Raw genomic sequence first — 19,845 nt, forward strand, 5'->3', positions numbered from 1 at the left:
ATGACCAACTGGAAGAGCAATTCACGCCACCTGTGGGGAATTCGCGCCGGTAAATCCGGTGAGTTTTCTGACAGACTGCGCAGACCATCTACGAGTATGATTTCTCATGATTCGAATCCCTCCTGACAGACTTTATCATTCGGCATCTGCGTTTGCAATGCATAACTCTTGAGACGGCAGCTCAGGTCTGTCCTCTCTTCTCTCGATCGAACGTCTCCTCAGGCTGCGCGTCAAGATGCAGTCTTCCAGCGCCTCGTCATCCACATTTCGACCTGTCCTGCTCCTATGCCTACTACCCTTACTCTTCGCCTCAGCCGTCTCTGCTCATGGCGGGCACACAGACAAGATCCCTGAGGGAGAGGCAGTCTCTCCCGATCCTCTCGACTCGCGGTTATGGACGCACATCCTCCTCATGATTGTATCGTTCGGCATGATCTTCCCGTATGGCATGGTCCTTGGTATCATCAGAAGCAGGTGGCATGTTCCTGTTCAGGTCGTTGGCACGGTGGTGGCCACAGTCGCGTACTTCCTTGGCCATATGCACAGAGGACGACAGTTCAAGCATCCGAATATTCATGCCAGTTTTGCAAACAGCTTGGTCTTGATGTTGGTTGTTCAGGTCGCATTAGGAGCGGGGCTCAAACTACATCTGGAAGAGAAGAGTGGATGGATTGGCAGGGTATTTGGCGGAAAGATGGGAAGGGGAGGAAGACGAGGAGTTGTCATAATCCATGGTTGGCTGGGTAAGGCTATGCCAGTTGTCGCCTGGACGCAGATGCTCTTTGGTGGGATTGTGGCCATGGGATATTGTCGAGGAGATCATCTGGGTCAGTGTCTGGCGCACTTCATCATGGGCTCTGCATTTATCGGATACGGAATCGTCATGACACTGATGCTCCTTGTGGGCCAGGCATGGCTGAGAAGCACTGGGCGAAGCCAGGAGTTCTTCGACAGCATCGTCATTGCCGCGTGGGGCTGTGTGAACACGTTCACTGAGCATCGCTGGGGACATCCCTGGGTCAGGAATGATCTACAGCATACGAGCATGGGAATCGTATGGTGGTGCGCAGGACTTCTGGGTGTCTGGTTGTCAAGATCGAGAGGTGGACGGCCGAAGCGGAATATTCTACCTGGTGTTGTCATTATCCTTACCGGATGGGCAATGAGTGGACATCCCCAGGAGTTGCCTTTGAGCACCATGGTGCACTCGGTGTTTGGCTATACACTCATGGCAGCTGGGGCAAGCAGGATTGTCGAAATTTCCTTCCTCCTCAAAGACAGCAGGGGAGGTGGTGAGGTCAACAGCTGGCAGCATCTTCCACCATTCGTAAGTTCCGCCGTGGTTGTGTTGTTGAGTATTCAGCTAACATGCTTTCTAGCTTCTCTATGCGTCGGGATTCCTATTTATGGGAGCTACCGAGGAGCAAATGCACCTCCTCTCTGATGCCAATGTCACGCATGTCAGCTACATTCTCATCCTTTACTCCGTCGCATTCCTACTTTACCTCTTCGTCAACATCCTGCTGTACGTCTATGCATCGCATGCCTGGCCAGACGATGAGAGCAATGGTATGCGTGTCTCTCGCAACCAACCTCTAAGCAGTGCCGGTCCGAGCCACTCGAGAAAGCTGTCGGTCCTTCGTGGCATGAATGGAGGCGCTCCTGGACCGGCGAATGGTTCTGTGAGATTACCTCGCCATCGTGGTACTGATAGTCAGCAAGTCAGAGACGCCGAGGAATTCGAGCTCGAGGGACTCATCAGCGAGGGTGAAGAAGACGGCAGTCCAACACCAATAAAAAAGGCCCAGGCGGTCTAATTGTTGACACGGCGGGGGTTTTGGATATATTGTGCAATGGGCTTTTGCTCGGATAGTGAGATGGCAATGGTTGACGAACAGCGCATTAGCATAGTGCCTAAGAAACGTCTTTAGCATAATACAACGACTTTCCATGTTTCGACAATTTGTTCTATTCCCACGTGGCTACCGTAGGGGCAATACCTTTTGAGGCAGCACGCTCTGTCTACACAGGGGACACTCGGCCTTTTCCTTGACCCAGTCCTGTACACACGTCCAACAGAATACATGACCGCAGGTCGTTGCACTGGGATCTCGGAATGGTTCAAGGCATAATGTACATTTCCGCTGCTGGCCTGCTGGAATCCATGCCATGAGTTCGGGATCTTGCAGGTCATAGCGGGCGTTCTCCAGGACTGGAGTGGAAGTGTGGTCTGCCAAACCAGGAGGCAGCTTCTGCGGGATTTCGATGTCAGCTAGCAGTTGAGTCGCCGAGCTGCCAAAAGTTCCACTTATGGGCACCTCGACGCCGTTCCCTAACACAGCCGTGGTCTGTGAGGGTGTCCCACTCTCGTTCGGCAGCACCGTTGCTTCGAGGTACGTCTCCCGAATGTGCAGTGCGGATTGGACTGCCATCTGCAGCACCAACAGGACGCCGAGTACTTCGTACCCGACTCTTTGCTCATCTGGCTTGATCTGCTTTGTGAAGACGTACCGTAGCCGGAACAATCGTTTCGAAATGTGGTAATATGCGCCTGTGAAGTAGAAGCTGGCCAGACTGAGCGCGTAGATGGGATTCGGGGACGTTAATGCGTCAAGATGTTTCAGCAGATACTCTTGCACCTTCAAGCTTCGTGTACGGGCATGTTTTCCTCCACGCTTCTTCGCATGCTCAATGTTCCATTCCAGTTTGCTCCGCAGTCTGCGTCTCAGTGTAGGTAGTGTCTTGCCGAGCATCCATGGAGCAAACACGACGCTGGCGATGTAGCCCACTCGTCGACCGAGCCCGGCAAGCCGCAGTGTCTCGTCCTCAATCTGGATTACGTCGCAATACTCCTCGCCCAGCGTCCTGTTTCCGAGCAGTGTTGTCAGGCAGAGGTAGAGCAATTCGCTGAGATGGCTTGTCGCTTCAGAGTACTTGTGGGCGAATCGTGCGCCGAGAAGGGCGCGCAGGATTGTGGATGCTTGTGAGGATAGCGTGCCGGTGATGTAGGCGTCTTTTTGGTGCGTTCGCAGAATGTCTGGAGAGGGTGCGAATGGGTATTCCATCGAGCGAGGGGCGGGCTCCGGCGAGGGCTGTGAGGACATATCGGCGTCGACGTGTCCGCTGAGGCGGTGGCCCCCTTCCGCTCTAGCAAGGAAAGCCTTGTGACGCGGTACGATATGATGAATGTCGTCCACCGAAATCGTTGTCGTCCGGAAATTGGGTCATCGTCGCACGTATTGGTGAATATGCGATGCGAATGGGCCGAGGTTGGTGCAAGCACGCCGCTTTAGCATACTTAGCATTATCAAGCTTGCCGCTTTTAATATTATCTGTCTCGTCGTCGAGCCCTCTCACAACGTACCTTCAACTCTTCTCCCCCTCCTACACGGGCACCTAGCACACGCCTTTTCCCAGAACAAGCGTCTATTATGAGTACCGCTTGTGGGCTTCCAGTGAAGGCTTTTTGCCTTTGACGGACTTCTGCCCTTGCCATTCTACTTCTCCTATTTCGAGGTACGGAATGGGCTCCCATCCAACTCCCAGCACTCTTGCTGTTAGCTTCTCCTTCGGACGCAGGGTTTTCCAGCCGCCTTCGCTCCTGCCCGCCCTCCACTATCTATCCTCAGCTGAGATAGTAGAAAGTAAGGACCCTAAACCAAAGACTGACTGAAGCCATATCATTCAAGCTTCCAGAAGAGATCAATGATTTTGTACTAGCTAAGAAAGCATGTCCAGCTCGCTCTGGTGCCTGGCCCTCTCTGTACTTGATTACCTGTCGAGATTCTGGCATAAAGCCGATCTCAACGTACATGCAACTTCTTCTCTTCTCCTCTCCCTGGTCAGTCTTCTTCAACGACATTGTGTCAGTTCCATTGTGCCTTACGGTACAGGGAAATCATGTTCTCTTTTGGCAGGGTTGCATTGGATGCTCGATCTTGTTCCACCTGTCGCTGTCTGCTTGATAGACCAACACTTGTTGGTCAAGCTCGCTGTTCTATTTCTCCTTAATAGAATCATGCTCGACCTCGTGTGCGGCCGCAGCGAGATTAGCCTCCTTCCGCGTTACTGTTGGTCCATTGCCGGCAGCGCCGACATACTCCGTAAAGGCGACATGATCGCCGAAAACCTCGGCAATCTCTTCCAAAGTCTTCCCTTTAGTCTCACTGTAGATAACGGGTTAGCATCAATGCGCCGTTTCAAAAATAGACTTGATGACTCACGGATATATAAGGAAGAATGTTCCAGCCGCAACAGCATCGCACACAACGAAAACGGCATAGTAGCTCCAACTGATATGAGCAAAAGCTTTTGGGGAGAGTTGGTTGAACAGGAGACCAGTTCCAGTTCCCATGAAAGCGCAAACTGTTCGCAAGGAGTGAGCCATGTCTTCATTTGCTGTCGGCGAAAGGGGTTTCTTACTAGCAGTAGCACGAGATCTCAGACCCGTTGGAAAGATTTCTGCGATGTAGACTAACTGAATAGGATGAAAACTAGTATGCATTGTCAGCAACCGCCCTAGGCAAGGTCTGTATAGTCTTACCCGAGCGAGAAGATAAATGAGAAGACAAAGATCCAGGCGACGGTGAAGCCTTGTCCGACTTTGTTTGTACTGTTGGCATAGTATTTCGTGAACACCATGAGTAGAATCATGTCGATTGTCAATGCGATAGAAGTGTAAGTGAGTGGTTTCTTTCTTCCGACCTTGTCGATGTATGTCAGACAGATAGCAGTAGAGATTACGCCGACCATGCCTGTGATCATCGTTAGCCATACACTCTAAGCTCACGTTACGGTTGGAAGGCTCGTTTACCAAAGCCTGCAGAAACCCATAGGACGTTGCGTCCCTGGATACCAATCTGCGAAAAGATCTGTGTCTGATAATAATTCACAACGTTGACACCCGTAGTTTGAAGGAAGACTTGTAGCAGTACTCCCAAGAGCAATCGTCGACGGTTTGATGGTTTTGAGAAGAGTTGAGTCCAGGATTTTATCGAGACTTCTTGCTCGTACTCAATCTGCTGCTTCATTTGATTGAACTCTCTTTCCGCAAAGGTCTTGTCACCAGATGCCTCTTCGTGTAGTTTCATTATGACCGCTTGCGCCTCTGATTCACGGCCTTGCATAAGTAGCCATCTAGGGCTCTCCGGTAGCCAGAACAAGCCAATGATAAGGACAACCGCGGGAAGACACTGAATACCCAGAGGAATTCTCCAGGCGGCGTTGCCAGAAGCAAATGAGCCGAAGACGCCGACCCAGTTCGATAAAGCGTAGCCACTAGCGATCAGTAGCGTTTGCATGGCCACCATGACGCCACGGATTTTAGGAGGTGCGATTTCTGCATTGTAGATCGAGGCGACTGCGTAGACCAGACCGATAGCGAAACCGGCGATGATCCTGCCCACAAGAAACATGGGCATATTGACGGCTGCTGTCTGGAGGATAGCACCAGCCAAAGCCAGAGTTGAAGCTAGCCATATCGTCCTCTTCCGACCCAGTTTGTCGCCCAGGTATCCTCCAGCCAAGTTACCGAGACCTTGTCCACCGGAGTATGTTGAGACGATGGCACCAGTCAAGTTATCCGAGGGGTTGTTGAAATAGGCAGGGAAAGTCTTTTGACCGAGGGTAGTACTGATGATACCAGAGTCATAGCCGTAAATCAAAGACCCTGTCGTCGCGAACACGCAACAATAAAGGTTGTACTTTCTCATATTGGTCGATGACCGAGACTGGCAATCCACAAAGATGGTGACCGGAGGAGGTAGGTATTCATAAAATGAAAGCTCCTTTTTGCTTTCTCCAGAACACTGGGAGCAGGATAGCCGGGGAGATGCATGCATGTTATATAATGTGTTCATACCATGCTGGAGAAAGTCTGGAAGACTTGGGGAAGCTCCACGTCTCCATGATGCCGCCTGGAGGTCAAGAAAGCTCAACTATCACAGTAAAAACCCATTGAAGGAGGTGGATCTGGAAAAAAGTAGAGAGAGGCATTTGAGTCTCGTCGCGGAGTTGGGTTGCCCATTCCGCGACAGAGTGGAGTGTCCGGCTTCGAGGAAACGGAGATCTTGTCGTGACTCGCGAGTCGTCAGCGGATGGCATCCACAATCACAGCTGCGAAAGTGGCCTCGTTGGTCTTACTTTCCTAGGAAGCTCTATTAGTACGGGTACAAATTTGACAGACGAGGCAGAAGGACAATTCTCCACCCTAGCCAGCAAAACCCCATACCTAGGCGCATACTAGAGTATTCCCTTCCCACAAACTTCTGATGGGTCAACCACATGACATTCACCAGCCTTGCACGCCACTTTGGTGTCCATCAAACAATACCGTGCAGGACCTAGTCTAACTAGCTACATGTATGGGCTCTCCCCGAGTTTCCCCAGTTTCTCGTTCTTCATTATATCTACAAGTCGGGGAGCTCGTCCCGCCGAATCTATCTTCCCGACTCCGCGGTTCACAGTGATCCAGACCTTGAACATGGCGCATGATTGGCAAGACCATGAACAGGAATCCTCAAATGGGTTACTTGACATGAGATCTCGAAAGAGACGAAGGAGAGTTGCAGACATCTCGGATGACCAGGACGTTCTCCCGCGGCGTCGGGCTATCCTGGCCTGCGATGTCTGTCGGGCTAGGCGGACCAAATGCGATGGGCAACGACCGACGTGTTCATTCTGTCAGGTATGTTCCGGGCGCTCGATCACGCGTCGGCTGTTTCACAGCACTGAATTCCAGAATAGTCCGTCAACGCAGAATGCAGGTACCGCAAGATTGCCGAACCCCCTCCAACGAAGTAAGTGGTGCAGTTCCCCAGCGGCTCAGACTTACCCTGCAATCAGGCTCGAAAGTGAGATTGTCATAATCAAGGAGCGACTGGGAAATATTGAACACCTCCTTTCGGCTCAGCCCAGGCAACCTGATGCCACGAGAGAGATCCACACCCATCTCTCACCCGATGCCGCTCGTACCTCCAGCCCGAGGGTGCCGGCTTCGGTGGCGGCCGACTTTCAATCTCCCAGTGTACCACAGCCACCGGCGTTCCCTACCATGGTAATTCGGAACAAGTTATTCATGCGCCTAGTTGGCCTCGACTGCGACTTGGCTGTACATCTCGCCAGATTCGAGCGATCCGGTGACAGGAAGCATCACCACGAGGTCGGAAGGCACTTCTTTCTCCAGCAGCACAGGGCGTTAGAGTGAGCCTGGCGAGGCCTTCCGGTACAATATGATCAGCTGATGTATCACAGTCTATTGGGTGATTTTCTCGAAAAGATACATCCGTGGTATCCATTACTCGATCCTGATTACCATTCCGAATACAGCTCGGTCATGGATGGTCCACTCAAGCCTTCATCAGAATCGTGTCTCGCACTGATTGTCGCCGCTCTTGGCTCGTTATCATCGCATGACGGGACTGAAAGGCATGCCAGGTATGCTGAGCTGGCACTTGGCATGGTCTCAAGCGTTCTGATAGATTGCTCCGTGCAGGCTGTGGCGGCTCTCGTCTACACTGCGGTTTACTATTGCTGCATTTGCACCCCTCTGGACGCATTCGAATACATTGCTATAGCCTCACTCAAGGTTCAAAGCTTACTCACTAGGTAGGTATGTGCACAAATCCACCTGGATGTTTTTGTTGACAAGGTACTCCATACAGTAACCGCCATCAAGTCCCTGACTCAAAATGCGAGCCGCTGAGACGTGCATACTGGGCGATCTTACTTATCGAAAAGTAAGACTAAGCTCTCCCACAAGGTTTGTTGTCTAACCAAGAACATTAGCGAATTAAATGTGCAGTTTGATCTCATCGACACCGGTGTTTGGAACCTGGACGGATCTACACCTCTACCAAATGTCCGCGAGATTTGGACCTGTTCACCTCGATCGCCGTTTCAGGCGCAACCCAACGCATTGGCCTCATCGGTCCGCCACGAGAGTAATCAAGAAGATGCCGACGCATATTTTCTTGCAGAGATCGCCATGCGACGAATCTCTCACCGATGTCCTACGGCCGTCCGTGTAACAGCCAACGGTCAACAGGTCTACGCCCCTATTGTCGCGTCTGAACTGAGCCACCAACTCGAGGAATGGTATAAATATCTACCACCAGCGCTCAAATTTCACAGGGACACTGATGTCGAACTGCAAGAAACAAGAGGCTTGGTACTGTTTCTGAGGACGCAGTATTACTCTTGCATGACTTCTATTTACTGGCCTTCAGTCTATCAATTGATCGAGACCGGCCGATGGGAGTACGATCTTCATATTGGATGCCAAAAGTTCTTCGAGGCGTATTCCATGTTCTCGAAGAGCGTCACCTTATGCGTTCAACATTGTGCTGTTAACAAATGGACATTACTCGCAAGGTTGGTGAACGATACTTTGTGTTTCTCGGGATAATCTGTCGGCATACTGATGTATTTCTAGTATGTTTGTTTTCACCATGGCAGCAGCTCGCGCGCTGAAAGACCCTGCATTTGCCACTTTCAGGCCTCCGCAGCTCTCAAGCTCCATGGGCCTTGCAGTCGACTCTCTCGCAGCAAATGCCAGTCTGAGTCCTTCACTTGCGTACCTGCATAGAGTTCTGGAGGAACACCTACAGGAACTTTTAGTTCACCGTCCTTCACGGGAAGTGGAAGATGGTATACATACATAGATGAGCTATAGGGCAGGATCTAAGGGCGGGTGTTCCTTCGTAGTCTGACCTTCATCGTGTTCCAGGGGTAGAAACCCCTTCTGAGACTGGTATCTTAAGCTCATCCAAAAGACGAAGTCCTGTTAGCTTGGTTGAGCTTTAGTGCAGCGGGCGCTGTGTAACAGATGATGGATCTAGACCGTTTTCCACTTCTACTCCTCCTTTCAGGGTAGTATTTCCCCAAGATCACTCAGCCCAATCCCTGGCTCGTCAGTACACATTTTCATCACGCTGCCTGGGCCATTAGCGGTGCTTGCCTGAGCGAGACCAGCACCGTCGGGGAGCTGGAGCTCTCTCTCCGCGGACGCCCTACGGCCTAGCAGTCAGCTTCTCCACTCGAGTGCCCACCCACAGAAACACTTATCATCCGTCAAGGGCTCGCGCACATCTATTGACATTCGACAAGGTCAAGGTGTATACACAGTGCGAAGTTATGGCAGAACTCGGGTACACTCAGTATGCTGGACAAGGACACAGCCCATATTCAGATGGTAATATGTTTTTCTCCGTCCGAGACAATACTGACTCGACGTTGAAGGACCTCTCCAGTTACCTTATCAAAGGCCTGCCGCTGTTCGACGGACATATAGTTCCGCTGGTGTGGAAGACTTGATCGAGAAAACGGCTTCACGAATGAAGGACCGTGATCTGGCACGCATGTTTGAGAATTGCTTTCCAAACACTTTGGACACGACCGTGAAGTGGTTTTCCGAGTCTGATGGTCAATATCAATCCTTTATTATAGCCGGTGACATGTAAGAACATACTCTGATCTCTTATAGAAAGGTTCTTTTGCTCATTATCACCCGGCAGGGATGCCGCTTGGACTCGCGATAATCTGTGGCAGATACAAGCTTATGCATCTTTACTATCTGTCGACTCGGCAATCAAGAAGTTGTGGCAGGGCGTCATCAACCTTCATGCTTTGTTCATCTCTCAGTCACCATACGCCAACTCTTTTCAGCCTCCCAAGAATAGTGGCATTTCCTCAGTTGGCGACCACGTCGTCGATATGCACCAAGACATCGTCAGACCTCCAATTGATCCTGATGTGGTCTTTGAGGGCAAGTACGCCCTTGACAGTCTTGCTGCGTTCCTCCGGATATCAAACACATATGTACAACAGACAGGTGAGAAATCGATCATCAACAGACAATGGCTCGCGGCGTTAACAGCGATACTCACCGTGCTGCATGAACAATCGCAGTCAACGTTCGACGAACGAGGAAACTTGAGGGAACCGGCCTATTCATTTCAACGGCCGTCAACAGTGAGTATGAAATCTGTATACAATGGCCCGGACCAGCCTCCAAACGGTGAAGACCTTGACAACGTTCAGAACTATGGATCTGACTAACTGGGAAACAGCTGGTGTTGGGAACGCAGTCAGGGGTGGTACGGGCCTGATCAAGTCAGCCTTTCGGGCTTCTGACGATGCGACGGTTTTCCCTTTCCATATTCCCAGCAATGCTTTCGTAGCTGTCGAACTCGCACGCACCGCCGAAATCATCCAAGCCATCGATCCAGAATTGGCAGTTGAGTGCTCGAGTCTCAGCCGCAGTATCACGCATGGCATTTATACTTATGGGGTAGTAAACCATTCTGTTTACGGCAAGGTCTTTGCGTACGAAGTAGACGGCTATGGATCTCACCTAATCATGGATGACCCAAGTCCACCTTCTCTTCAATCCCTGCCTTACTTAGGGTTCATCAGCGCCTCGCACGACTTGTATCAGTCAACAAGACGAATGATACTCAGCAGGGAAGGAAATCCGCATTATCTAATCGGCAGCGAGCTCGAAGGCCAGGGAAGCCCGCACATTGACCTCAAGACAATGTGGCCGATAGGGACCATCATACAAATCTTAACGAGTAACAACGACGAGGAGATTCGATATTGCTTGGACACTCTCAAGAAGTCCAGTGCCGGGCTTGGCCTCATCCATGAAGGAGTAGATGTCAATGATTGCACCAAGTTCCTCAGGACTTGGTATGCATGGGGAAACAGCGCATTCGGGGAAGCAATTATTGACCTAGCAAAGAGAAAACCAGAGATCCTGTTTGGGTCCGGCGGAAAAGGAAAGGATAACACTGTGGTGAAGCTCTAGATAATTGAAGCATAGACGTGGTGCACTCCCGTAGTCATTGTGCCAGCCATGGGACGACCAAGAGGTTCAGTTTGTCACCGAGAGATGCTTGAATGTTGAGCCTGCAAAGTTGCCAGTACTGTTATCAATTGCTACTCTGAGCCACGGGGTTCTTTATGTTCCGTGAATGGTCTGGGAGCAAAGGCTGGACAATCTATGGAAACATCTCATGAACTCAGCACTTGCTCAAGCGCCGACCTATATGACTCGAGACCAGGGACGTCCAGCTCGACGACTTTAGCGCCATCATCCCATCTCCTCAAGTTGGCCTTCTCAGTTGCCCACTTATCCTCCCGCCATTTTCGTACCTCTTCTGGACCCATTGGACCTCCTTGGAACGTCAAGCTCTCTTTGCTCGCATCACTTAAGGCGTCATAGTATCCTTGCTCTGTCGCACACAAATATCTCTTCGCAGGCACATGAGCTTCGACAAGCTCAGCGACCTTTGGCGGAAACCCTAGGGCAAGCAGATATCGAGCTCCCAATGTTTCATGAGAGACACGTCCAACGCTATCAGAAGACCTCGAGTCTTTTGGGCTCGAGCTATTTTGTTGCATACTCTGGACCTTCTCTCCGCCCATATGCTTTTCGGCCTCACACGCTGGAATGATCTGGCCAATATCATGGAGTAGTGCGGCAGCAATTATCATAGCATCCGCACCGCTGTTTGCAGCCAAATGGGCGCATTGCAGCGAATGCTCGATTTGCGACACTGGCTCTCCAATATAATCGCTCTGGCCATGCGACTTGAGAATATCCATGAGAAGGGATGCGGTCTCGGCGGCCTCAAGCTTCGAACTTGACGTGGGATCGCCTCCGAACTGCTCAAACAGTTAGCGAGATGAGGAGGATATACACCAGTACGCTAAACTTACCTCGAGCTGTCTTCCTGCATCAACGCTCAGCATGGGGCTGCCGTACCCATATCTGAGAGCACCTTCTTTGTACTGCTCGCCTTGTTTTCGCAGATGCATCGGTGGCCAGACCACTTTGCGATGTGCATAATACTCGTCATGCAGGTTGCCCTCCTTGGCACAGTTATATGTCGCATAAATTGCTTTGCGATCATTGCAGCTATGGTTGGCGCCGCTCCGATGGGCAAGGTAAGACCCAAAGATCAACAAATGTCCTACGAGAAGCCATCATTATTGCGTCCTGAAGCGGAGGTCTTGGTCTCTCGGATCAGGCTTTTTTCAAGTTGTGGCCGTCTGCTTACCTGGTTCCAGGGTTACAGGTGTCCATTCCTGTTGCGTCGCCCACTCTGGCTCGATGCAATTATCTTTTCCAATAGGCACATCCATTTTATGACTGCCTCCCACGACTTCTAACCCGCCATTGGACATGTCGGATCGATCAACGGCGAGCAAAATGGTCAGATGTTTGACGTTCTTAATATGTGTATATGCTGACGAATCAATATGGGGCGCGAAACTTCCTAGAAAGTCTCAGTGGGACAAATGCTGCAACGCATGGGCAAGATTTTACCGCTTCCGGCAAGTTTATAATTGATCTTTTCCTTGAACAGCAGCATTTCCTCACCGGAAAGTTGACTCAGTATACTCAAAAGCTTGCGCCCACGAAGGAGTCCGTTGAAGTCGGGATGAGAGCCCGCATAGTTTTCTGTTCTGCACAGCACCTTCTCGCCTCGAGCATTGATTTCCTAAAGCGTTCTCAGCTTCACGTGGTCAGCAGTGATTTTTGTAAATACCTCATATGGCATCCACGGAGAGTCCTCTGCAGTAGGCCAGTCATGTACCTCTTGTGTCCACTTCTGGAGATTTCCTGTTTCCTCAGAAGAAAGCACATCTCGGAGGATCAGATATCCCTCGTCGTTGAAAGATTGACACTGCTCATGGGATAGCAACATATTCCTCACCTGGTGCAGGTACAAATAGAAAGCGTTGCGAACAGGCATAGTCTGTCAAATCTCCTTAAATGCCCGTCGACCTGAACGAGCGAGGATCCTGGTCCCACACGCATCATGATGAACGGTTTGAGAAATCGAATGTCGTGGGACATACTTTGGCATGTGAAACAAAAACGTCTTCGTCTGACCGCCGTTGCTCCGAGCCATGAGGTGGTGGCTACCGAGGCTACGGTACGGAGTACAGGAAATCCTGGTTCCAGCTGTCTGACTGCGTGAAGTCGCCCTTCGTGCCGATTTTCTGCTACAACTTCCTTTTGCGAGGCGAGGATCTGCAATTCCCCAGCCTCTACATCCGAATCATCTTGTCCCGACTTGGCACGTGGACGGACTGATGCTTGTTTTCAACAAATGTGGCGTCACGAGGGAAAGCTGGATTTTGTTCTGAACAACTCCAAGGACAGTTCTGTATGCCACGTTCTTCTACAACTGGTAAGCATGCAACAAGGTTGTTGAGACTCGTCCGGGCAGATCGGCGGTTGCTCGGATTGGGCCCTGCACCACAGTTATGCTGCCGGTAGAGAATAGTGAAGCGAGAGAAGTATATCTTGCCAGTCAGTCTTCGCCGGCCAGCAGGATGTCGGACTGTAACTCTTCGAACCCAAAATGGCTACCAACAAGTACGAACCCTCCTATGAAATCACGGGCAAGGACTCCAATGGCACCCCAACTACCAGTGATGAAGTGGAACCGGGTACTGGTATCACCCAAGCGGGCCTGGCGAAGATCACAAAGGTGTCCTCTATCGTGACAGTCTTGGTTGCTGGTCTGGCATTGTTTAGTGATGGCTACAATGCCCAGATCATCGGGTAAGGGAAACTGCTTCGGGAGTGCTGCGTCCTGTTGATAATTTGTTCTCAGCTACATGGAGCCATTGTTCAGCGAGCTGTACAAAGATGGCATGTCTTCGACCATCAAAACCCGTTTGTCGAATGCCTACCTTATTGGAGAAATCTTCGGCATGCTTTTCTTCGGATATGTCATCGACAAGATAGGGCGTAGAACAGGGATCTTCTTTGCCAGTAAGTTTTTCCAGAAATACACGATGTTTTCGAGCTGCCGGATCTCACGGTACAGCGTTTCGGTGCTAATGACATGATAGCATTTTTCTTGGTCTTAGGTGTCGTCCTGGCTACGGCTGCGCACGGCACAAGTCAGCTTGGGATGTTCTGGATGATGATTGTTGCACGGGGTGTCGCCGGGTTCGGTGCTGGAGGCAAGTTGGATACTGCAAAACGATACTTGCCCGCTGACAGCGTCTAGGCGAGTATCCAACTTGTGCCACAGGTAGTGCTGAAGCTTCTGATGAGAGCAAGTACGTCCGCCGTAAACGTGGCTTCTTGGTCGCGGTAGCAACCGATTTTGCCATTGATTTCGGCTTCGTCATTGCTGGAGTGGTTGCTCTTATTGTCATCGAAGCCTACGACGAAAATATCTCATCCGGTATCTGGAGAGTCTGCTTCGGTCTGGGTTTCGTTCTGCCAGTGATCCTTTTCTTCTTCCGGATGCGAATGATCGAGTCGACACAATACCGCAAGCATGCGATTAAGCGGAACATTCCATACTGGCTCGTTATCAAGCGCTATTGGAGGCCAATGGTGGGAACGTCTTTGGCCTGGTTCTTCTATGACTTGTAAGCTAATTAGTCAGCACTCTGCGATTTGGACTGACATGTTGTTCAGTGTGACCTACCCCTTCGGCATCTTTAGCTCGACTATTATCGGGCAGCTAAATCCCGGCAACACTCTCATCCAAAACATCGGGTATGGCACGGTGGTGAACTGCTTCTACCTTCCAGGATGCTTGATCGGAGGCCTTCTCATGGACCATATCGGTCGCAGAAACACAATGGTCTTGGGATTCTTCTGCTGGGCGGTACTTGGCTTCATCTTGGGAGGGGCCTTGAATCCCATCCAGTCAGTCTTTCCGCTCTTTGTCGTCCTCTACGGCATCTTCAACAGCTTCGGAGAAATGGGCCCTGGAGTTGCGACTTTTCTTTGCGGGGCGGAGAGTTTCCCAACGCCGGTCAGAGGACATTTTCTGGGCTTTGCGGCGGCGGTGGGAAAGGCGGGTGCGGCGATTGGGACACAAGTCTTCACACCGATTCAAAATTCGTTCTCCGATGTTCAGAAAGGTACCCAGGGGGTCTTTCTCATCGGCGCCGCGTTTGCATTGTGTGGAGGGATCGTCGCCTGGGTCTTCATTCCCGACCGAGATCGAGAGTTGGAAAGCGAGGACGTCAAATTCAGGGAGTACCTGGAGGCTCATGGTTATGATGGGGATTTTGGGGAGTCACTGATCCAAGAGGTCAAGACTACCTCATTCAGGAAGGAGAGTCTCAAGACTACTTGATAGCGGTGAATATCGTCGGATCGACGCGTGTGAACGATGAAGCTTCGAGTGTGTGTCCTGGATATTGACGGTTCATCTGGGCTCGCTCACGAGTGATGCGGGAGAAAGTTATTAGTCGTGCAGCTGGGAAATACTTACTCTAATACGGAGTATAATTCTCTACGATGGAATGCAGAAGTCACACTAGCGATTGCGAATTGGCAATATCTGTCAGAAACGTTTCCAAAAATGAAGACAGACAGAAGGCTGGTGGGCAAGGGGTCACACCCCCCTGCCAAGGTGCGGTTCTCTGGCTTCATATTTTTGTTGGAGAATCGAGCGTGCGACTTTCCACTCCTCGACGTCGCAAGGAGCCTTTCAATTTTTCCGCCATTCCTCCTTTGTCTTGTTCGATTCGTGCCCTCAATCACGAAGCATGATAGATCCTGGTCGCAATGGACGGTGACCCGGCTGTTGAGCCCGAGGTCGATTCCTTTAGTCTCGCCCTTCCACTTCCTTACCGCGTCGCAATCATCACTGTCCTGGGAATTTGGGCATGGGGGTTGAATCTGCATTACCTGCACCTCCTTAAGATTGTACGGCTGCCGCATATGAAAAAGCTCGTGTTGACTGAGTACGCCAGGACGTTCCCGCGCTTATACGATACCCTTCTCGTCCAAGCCAGAATTCTATCCTTCATCACCATTCGACGTACCGATTAGCTACGCTCCTTACCCTTCCACTGGTCGGGTCTCTCCTTCTTTTCTGGCTCGTCACTCGGGGAGACCGACATGCCGCACTGTCGTGGCAGATTCTCCCGCAATCCTATCTCTTGTTCCTTGCATTATGCTTCGTCCTTCCAGTCAGGCGCATGTCGAGCTCCGGCCGTCTACACTTCCTGTCTACGTTGAAAAGGATCAGCTTGGGCGGGTTGGCGGAGGTGCAAGATGGAAAATTCGGAGACATCCTGCTAGCCGATGTTCTCACAAGCTATGCGAAAGTCCTGGGAGATCTTTTCGTCTCAACCTGCATGCTCTTCTCGGCGAAGACCACCAGCACGGCGAAACCAGATCGAGGATGCGGTGGGGCATATCTTGTCCCGTTAATCATGAGTGTCCCCAGCGTCATACGGCTACGTCAGTGTTTGATTGAGTATTTTCGCGTGCGCAGGAATCGCACACCTACCTCTGGCTGGGGCGGGCAACATTTGGCGAACGCGTTGAAGTACTCGTCTGCCTTTCCAGTCATCTTCCTGAGTGCGCTGCAACGAGGTTATGACCCGACGACATTCCACATGACTGAAGCAGGTCTGTTTAGACTATGGTATGAGTTCATTCAACTGCATTGATGCTTTGCTGACAAGTGTAGGTTGTTTTCCGTCTTCGTCAATTCATTCTATTCCTTCTACTGGGATGTGGCCAAGGATTGGGACTTGACACTTTTCTCTTCGAGCAGAGAAAGGAACGATCCCGAGCATCCTTATGGCCTGAGGCGATACCGATATTTTCACGCACAAGAAATGTACTATACCGCGATAGTGATAGATCTTCTTCTGAGGTGCACATGGAGCTTCAAGCTGTCGCCGCATTTGGACCACTTCAACGATCTGGAGGGCGGCATCTTCATGATGGAGCTGATGGAAGTTGTGCGGCGCTGGATGTGGATTTTCTTCCGTGTAGAAACCGAATGGGGTGAGTACTACGGGCCACATGATGGATTCTGCTTGCTGACCTTGCTTAGTTCGCAATAATCGTGGTCCTGCTCCTGATGATATTCTTTTAGGAGAATTTGGAGGAAAGCTGGATGAGGATTGAGTAGTCACTGTTAACGACATCAAATCCCATGGATTGGATCAATCCGGATTTGGGCTTAAATTCTCCAAAGCCCGAGCATCATAGCATAAGAGTGGCGTAGTAGAAGTGTAGTAGTAGGCTACTCGACGCAGCACATGCCAGATCCCGGTCCCTTTTCATGCAGGTACAGCCCGATCGTCTCGTAACAGTTACGCGGACGGGAGCGGAGAACAAGCTGATGCCGCATCGTATCATGCTCCAAGAAATTCAAGTTGTTCCCCACCGCCACTTTGGAATATTATTCAGTCAATGCCCAAAGTGTCCGCAGCTTTTGAGCTTCACTTCACTTGATATCCCCCCCCAGACCACCATGGCGAAGTCTCATTCGGAGTCCTCTGAGGACTTTGAATTCATCGAGACTCCAGCCGCGCCTACACCTCAACCTGCGGCGGAGACCTGCGGCGTCCGAACCACTGCTGTACGTGTACAGCTTCAGAAACGGCTGCCTGATTACTTACAATGAGCAGTATCCCGCAATCAAAAATGCACCTCTTCCTGCCGATGCAGCTGGCAGCGACTCCTTCAACAACTATGTCCTCATCGGCCTGCTCATCGCTGTCCCTGCGTACCTGGCCAGACAGCTCCACGGCGGCTTCTACACCACCATTTTCCTTGCTACTCTGACCTCGATACCGATTTTGATGGCCTTTTGGACTGTGGCATCGTCTATCTCTCCTAGGAAGAATGAGAAGGCACAATACCCAGGCCGGCCAATCGAGCACTATCTGCACTTTCGTGCCGAGGAGGATCGAGCAAGATATCATGGCAAGAACAAGGTTCCCATGGAGACGTTCCACGAAATGTACTTTGACGAGAAGGTTGATTTCAAAGGCGACTGTCTGGAAATAATGGAGTACAGGCACGACTGGGCCAGTTGGAGATTCACCCTGAGCTTGTTCCGCTTTTTCTTCACCGGCATGATCCCCGAAGTCATTATGCATACCAGATCTCAAGATGAGGAACAAGTACGAGATCACTACGATCGTGGAGATGATTTCTACAGTTGGTTCCTCGGACCCCGCATGATTTATACCTCCGGAATCATCTCAGATATCAACCGCGAGGAAACTCTCGAACAGCTTCAGGACAACAAGCTTGCCATTGTCTGCGAAAAGATTGGTGTGCAGAAAGGCGACAAGATGCTCGATATCGGCTGCGGCTGGGGAACGTTGGCCAAATACGCCAGCGTCAACTACGGCGCCCATGTTACTGGTATCACTCTTGGACGAAATCAGACAGCATGGGGAAACAATGGCCTTCGCAAATCGGGTATCTCGGAAGATCAGAGCAATATTCTGTGCATGGACTATCGAGACATTCCTGTCCCGGAGGGCGGCTACAAATACATCACTTGCCTGGAGATGGCAGAACATGTTGGTGTGCGACATCTAGGCTCCTTCCTGGCACAAGTCAACAATATGCTCGATGATGATGGTGTTTTCTTCTTGCAGTATGCCGGTCTTCGAAAGTCATGGCAATATGAAGACCTGATCTGGGGTTTATTCATGAACAAATATATCTTCCCGGGTGCAGATGCCTCGACGCCTCTGGGCTTTGTGATTGACAAACTGGAAGGCGCAGGCTTCGAGGTCAAAGGTATCGACACCATCGGCGTCCACTATTCGGCCACGCTGTGGAGGTGGTATCGCAACTGGGTTGCCAACCAGGACAAAGTCAAAGCCAAGTACGGTGTCCGTTGGTATCGCATCTGGGAGTACTTCCTTGCGTATTCGACCATCGTTTCTCGTCAAGGTAGCGCGACCTGCTTCCAGATCACTCTCGTGAAAAATTTGAACAGCACGCACCGTATCGAAGGTATTCCAACGCAATTTGGACTCGCAGGCGCATTGAAGGCGGGGCAGGCTCGATCGGAGGGCTCCAAGACTGGTATGAATGGAAGTGTGGGTGTCAAAAGCGAACTGTAGGCTTGAATGAGATACGGGGTGACCGACTTATGGTTGATTTGCATGCCTCCTCTGGAGGAGTCAGCACAGTACAGTCTTGGGGGTTGTCAATAGACATGTGAGGGATATTCCACTGTTGGGTCTGTTCTTTGATATGGCCGAGATAGAATTCGAGCACACAAGAGCATCTTGATCTGTGTTCTTTGGCGACTTGCTGCCGTTTCTGCCGTGAGATAGATCATCACAAATGTCTATATTTGTCATTTGCAGAAGGGGCATCTGGCCTGATGATCCTTCTGCCGATGGAGAGTGTCTCTTTTCTTCGCGAGCACAAGGCCGGAAAGTGCATGATTCCCTGCCCAAGTTCCAGAGGGAAAGTAAACCCCTCCCTGGCCACCGGCCCTAAGGTCGAGATAGAGGGTGGCATTGTATGCAACAGTGCATGTTCCTTTTGCCACTGAAGTCAGCCTGACGCTTCGATACCCTCCATCTAGTAAGACACGAACAAGGCGTCACCCCTGAACATCGATATCCCCCGTTGTCATAATACGGTGACAGGGTGCATCCAAACAAAAGGAAAGTACAGGCGCGCGGAATATGCGGCCAAGACTATGTGATGATACGCTACACAGGCCCCAAAAGCCATTGGTTCGGACCTCGTAGGATCTTGCAAGGAGGCGAGGCCAAGAAGCAGTGCTGGGGGGGCGATGACGGAGAGGTGTGGTGACCACTTCCTCTAAACAGCCGAGATCTCAATCGACGTGGGTGAGCTGGTACGGGATACGGAGTAGACCCAAGAAGGAGGAAGCGAGCAATCTGACTCGCGAGGGTACGTCGAGACGAAGAGCCTCGTCTGTGCGCTCAATCCCAGGATCTTGCGATTCGATAGTGATCATCGCCATTTGGCTTCAGGCCGAGCCGCAATTCGACGCGAGAAGAGACTTCTGATGTAGTAGTGTCTGCAGATCTCCCAGCATAGAGATCGTA

General features: G+C 51.1%; 9 protein-coding genes across 9 annotated transcripts; 6 read left to right on the top strand and 3 right to left on the bottom strand.

Annotated features, from left to right (window-relative positions):
* The first annotated feature begins 89 nt into the window (after positions 1–89).
* Positions 90–1,962, top strand: PV05_10647 (uncharacterized protein). Its single transcript, XM_013457112.1, has 2 exons — positions 90–1,327; positions 1,380–1,962. The coding sequence occupies exons 1-2, from the start codon at positions 236–238 to the stop codon at positions 1,815–1,817; spliced, it is 1,530 nt and encodes a 509-aa protein (XP_013312566.1). The 5' UTR covers positions 90–235; the 3' UTR covers positions 1,818–1,962.
* On the bottom strand, positions 1,952–3,208 carry PV05_10648 (uncharacterized protein). The gene has a single exon (XM_013457113.1). It carries the CDS (start codon positions 3,102–3,104, stop codon positions 1,983–1,985), a length of 1,122 nt encoding a protein of 373 aa, XP_013312567.1. The 5' UTR covers positions 3,105–3,208; the 3' UTR covers positions 1,952–1,982.
* A 789-nt stretch (positions 3,209–3,997) lies between these two features.
* Positions 3,998–5,711, bottom strand: PV05_10649 (uncharacterized protein; the record flags this gene model as incomplete). The annotated part of the gene is made up of 4 exons (XM_013457114.1): positions 3,998–4,166; positions 4,224–4,493; positions 4,544–4,754; positions 4,814–5,711. 4 exons carry the CDS (start codon positions 5,709–5,711, stop codon positions 3,998–4,000), a joined length of 1,548 nt encoding a protein of 515 aa, XP_013312568.1.
* A 770-nt stretch (positions 5,712–6,481) lies between these two features.
* Positions 6,482–8,660, top strand: PV05_10650 (uncharacterized protein; the record flags this gene model as incomplete). Its single annotated transcript, XM_013457115.1, has 7 exons — positions 6,482–6,685; positions 6,745–6,797; positions 6,844–7,200; positions 7,252–7,605; positions 7,662–7,736; positions 7,786–8,370; positions 8,432–8,660. The coding sequence occupies 7 exons, from the start codon at positions 6,482–6,484 to the stop codon at positions 8,658–8,660; spliced, it is 1,857 nt and encodes a 618-aa protein (XP_013312569.1).
* Positions 8,661–9,157: 497 nt separating this feature from the next.
* Positions 9,158–10,807, top strand: PV05_10651 (uncharacterized protein; the record flags this gene model as incomplete). Its single annotated transcript, XM_013457116.1, has 4 exons — positions 9,158–9,190; positions 9,249–9,454; positions 9,513–9,969; positions 10,022–10,807. The coding sequence occupies 4 exons, from the start codon at positions 9,158–9,160 to the stop codon at positions 10,805–10,807; spliced, it is 1,482 nt and encodes a 493-aa protein (XP_013312570.1).
* A 161-nt stretch (positions 10,808–10,968) lies between these two features.
* Positions 10,969–12,761, bottom strand: PV05_10652 (uncharacterized protein; the record flags this gene model as incomplete). The annotated part of the gene is made up of 5 exons (XM_013457117.1): positions 10,969–11,667; positions 11,722–11,975; positions 12,063–12,281; positions 12,332–12,506; positions 12,555–12,761. 5 exons carry the CDS (start codon positions 12,759–12,761, stop codon positions 11,014–11,016), a joined length of 1,509 nt encoding a protein of 502 aa, XP_013312571.1. The 3' UTR covers positions 10,969–11,013.
* Positions 12,762–13,376: 615 nt separating this feature from the next.
* On the top strand, positions 13,377–15,122 carry PV05_10653 (uncharacterized protein; the record flags this gene model as incomplete). The annotated part of the gene is made up of 5 exons (XM_013457118.1): positions 13,377–13,579; positions 13,632–13,792; positions 13,873–13,977; positions 14,034–14,403; positions 14,453–15,122. The coding sequence occupies 5 exons, from the start codon at positions 13,377–13,379 to the stop codon at positions 15,120–15,122; spliced, it is 1,509 nt and encodes a 502-aa protein (XP_013312572.1).
* Positions 15,123–15,446: 324 nt separating this feature from the next.
* On the top strand, positions 15,447–17,049 carry PV05_10654 (uncharacterized protein). The gene is made up of 4 exons (XM_013457119.1): positions 15,447–15,697; positions 15,745–16,424; positions 16,470–16,792; positions 16,842–17,049. The coding sequence occupies exons 1-4, from the start codon at positions 15,557–15,559 to the stop codon at positions 16,913–16,915; spliced, it is 1,218 nt and encodes a 405-aa protein (XP_013312573.1). The 5' UTR covers positions 15,447–15,556; the 3' UTR covers positions 16,916–17,049.
* A 174-nt stretch (positions 17,050–17,223) lies between these two features.
* PV05_10655 (uncharacterized protein) lies at positions 17,224–19,102 on the top strand. Its single transcript, XM_013457120.1, has 2 exons — positions 17,224–17,372; positions 17,422–19,102. The coding sequence occupies exons 1-2, from the start codon at positions 17,265–17,267 to the stop codon at positions 18,877–18,879; spliced, it is 1,566 nt and encodes a 521-aa protein (XP_013312574.1). The 5' UTR covers positions 17,224–17,264; the 3' UTR covers positions 18,880–19,102.
* Positions 19,103–19,845: the final 743 nt, after the last annotated feature.

Source organism: Exophiala xenobiotica (assembly GCF_000835505.1).
Source record: "Exophiala xenobiotica strain CBS 118157 unplaced genomic scaffold supercont1.6, whole genome shotgun sequence".
Lineage (NCBI taxonomy): Eukaryota > Fungi > Ascomycota > Eurotiomycetes > Chaetothyriales > Herpotrichiellaceae > Exophiala > Exophiala xenobiotica.

Bases quoted from the DNA above. Each gene is read 5' to 3' on its own strand.
- PV05_10647 (XM_013457112.1), top strand. From the start codon at position 236: ATGCAGTCTTCCAGCGCCTCGTCATCCACATTTCGACCTGTCCTGCTC. The intron at 1,328-1,379 runs GTAAGTTCCGCC...CATGCTTTCTAG, and splicing joins GGCAGCATCTTCCACCATTC to CTTCTCTATGCGTCGGGATT.
- PV05_10648 (XM_013457113.1), bottom strand. From the start codon at position 3,104: ATGTCCTCACAGCCCTCGCCGGAGCCCGCCCCTCGCTCGATGGAATAC.
- PV05_10654 (XM_013457119.1), top strand. From the start codon at position 15,557: ATGGACGGTGACCCGGCTGTTGAGCCCGAGGTCGATTCCTTTAGTCTC. The intron at 15,698-15,744 runs GTACGGCTGCCG...TGAGTACGCCAG, and splicing joins ACCTGCACCTCCTTAAGATT to GACGTTCCCGCGCTTATACG. The intron at 16,425-16,469 runs GTATGAGTTCAT...TGACAAGTGTAG, and splicing joins GCAGGTCTGTTTAGACTATG to GTTGTTTTCCGTCTTCGTCA.
- PV05_10655 (XM_013457120.1), top strand. From the start codon at position 17,265: ATGGCGAAGTCTCATTCGGAGTCCTCTGAGGACTTTGAATTCATCGAG. The intron at 17,373-17,421 runs GTACGTGTACAG...TACAATGAGCAG, and splicing joins GCGGCGTCCGAACCACTGCT to TATCCCGCAATCAAAAATGC.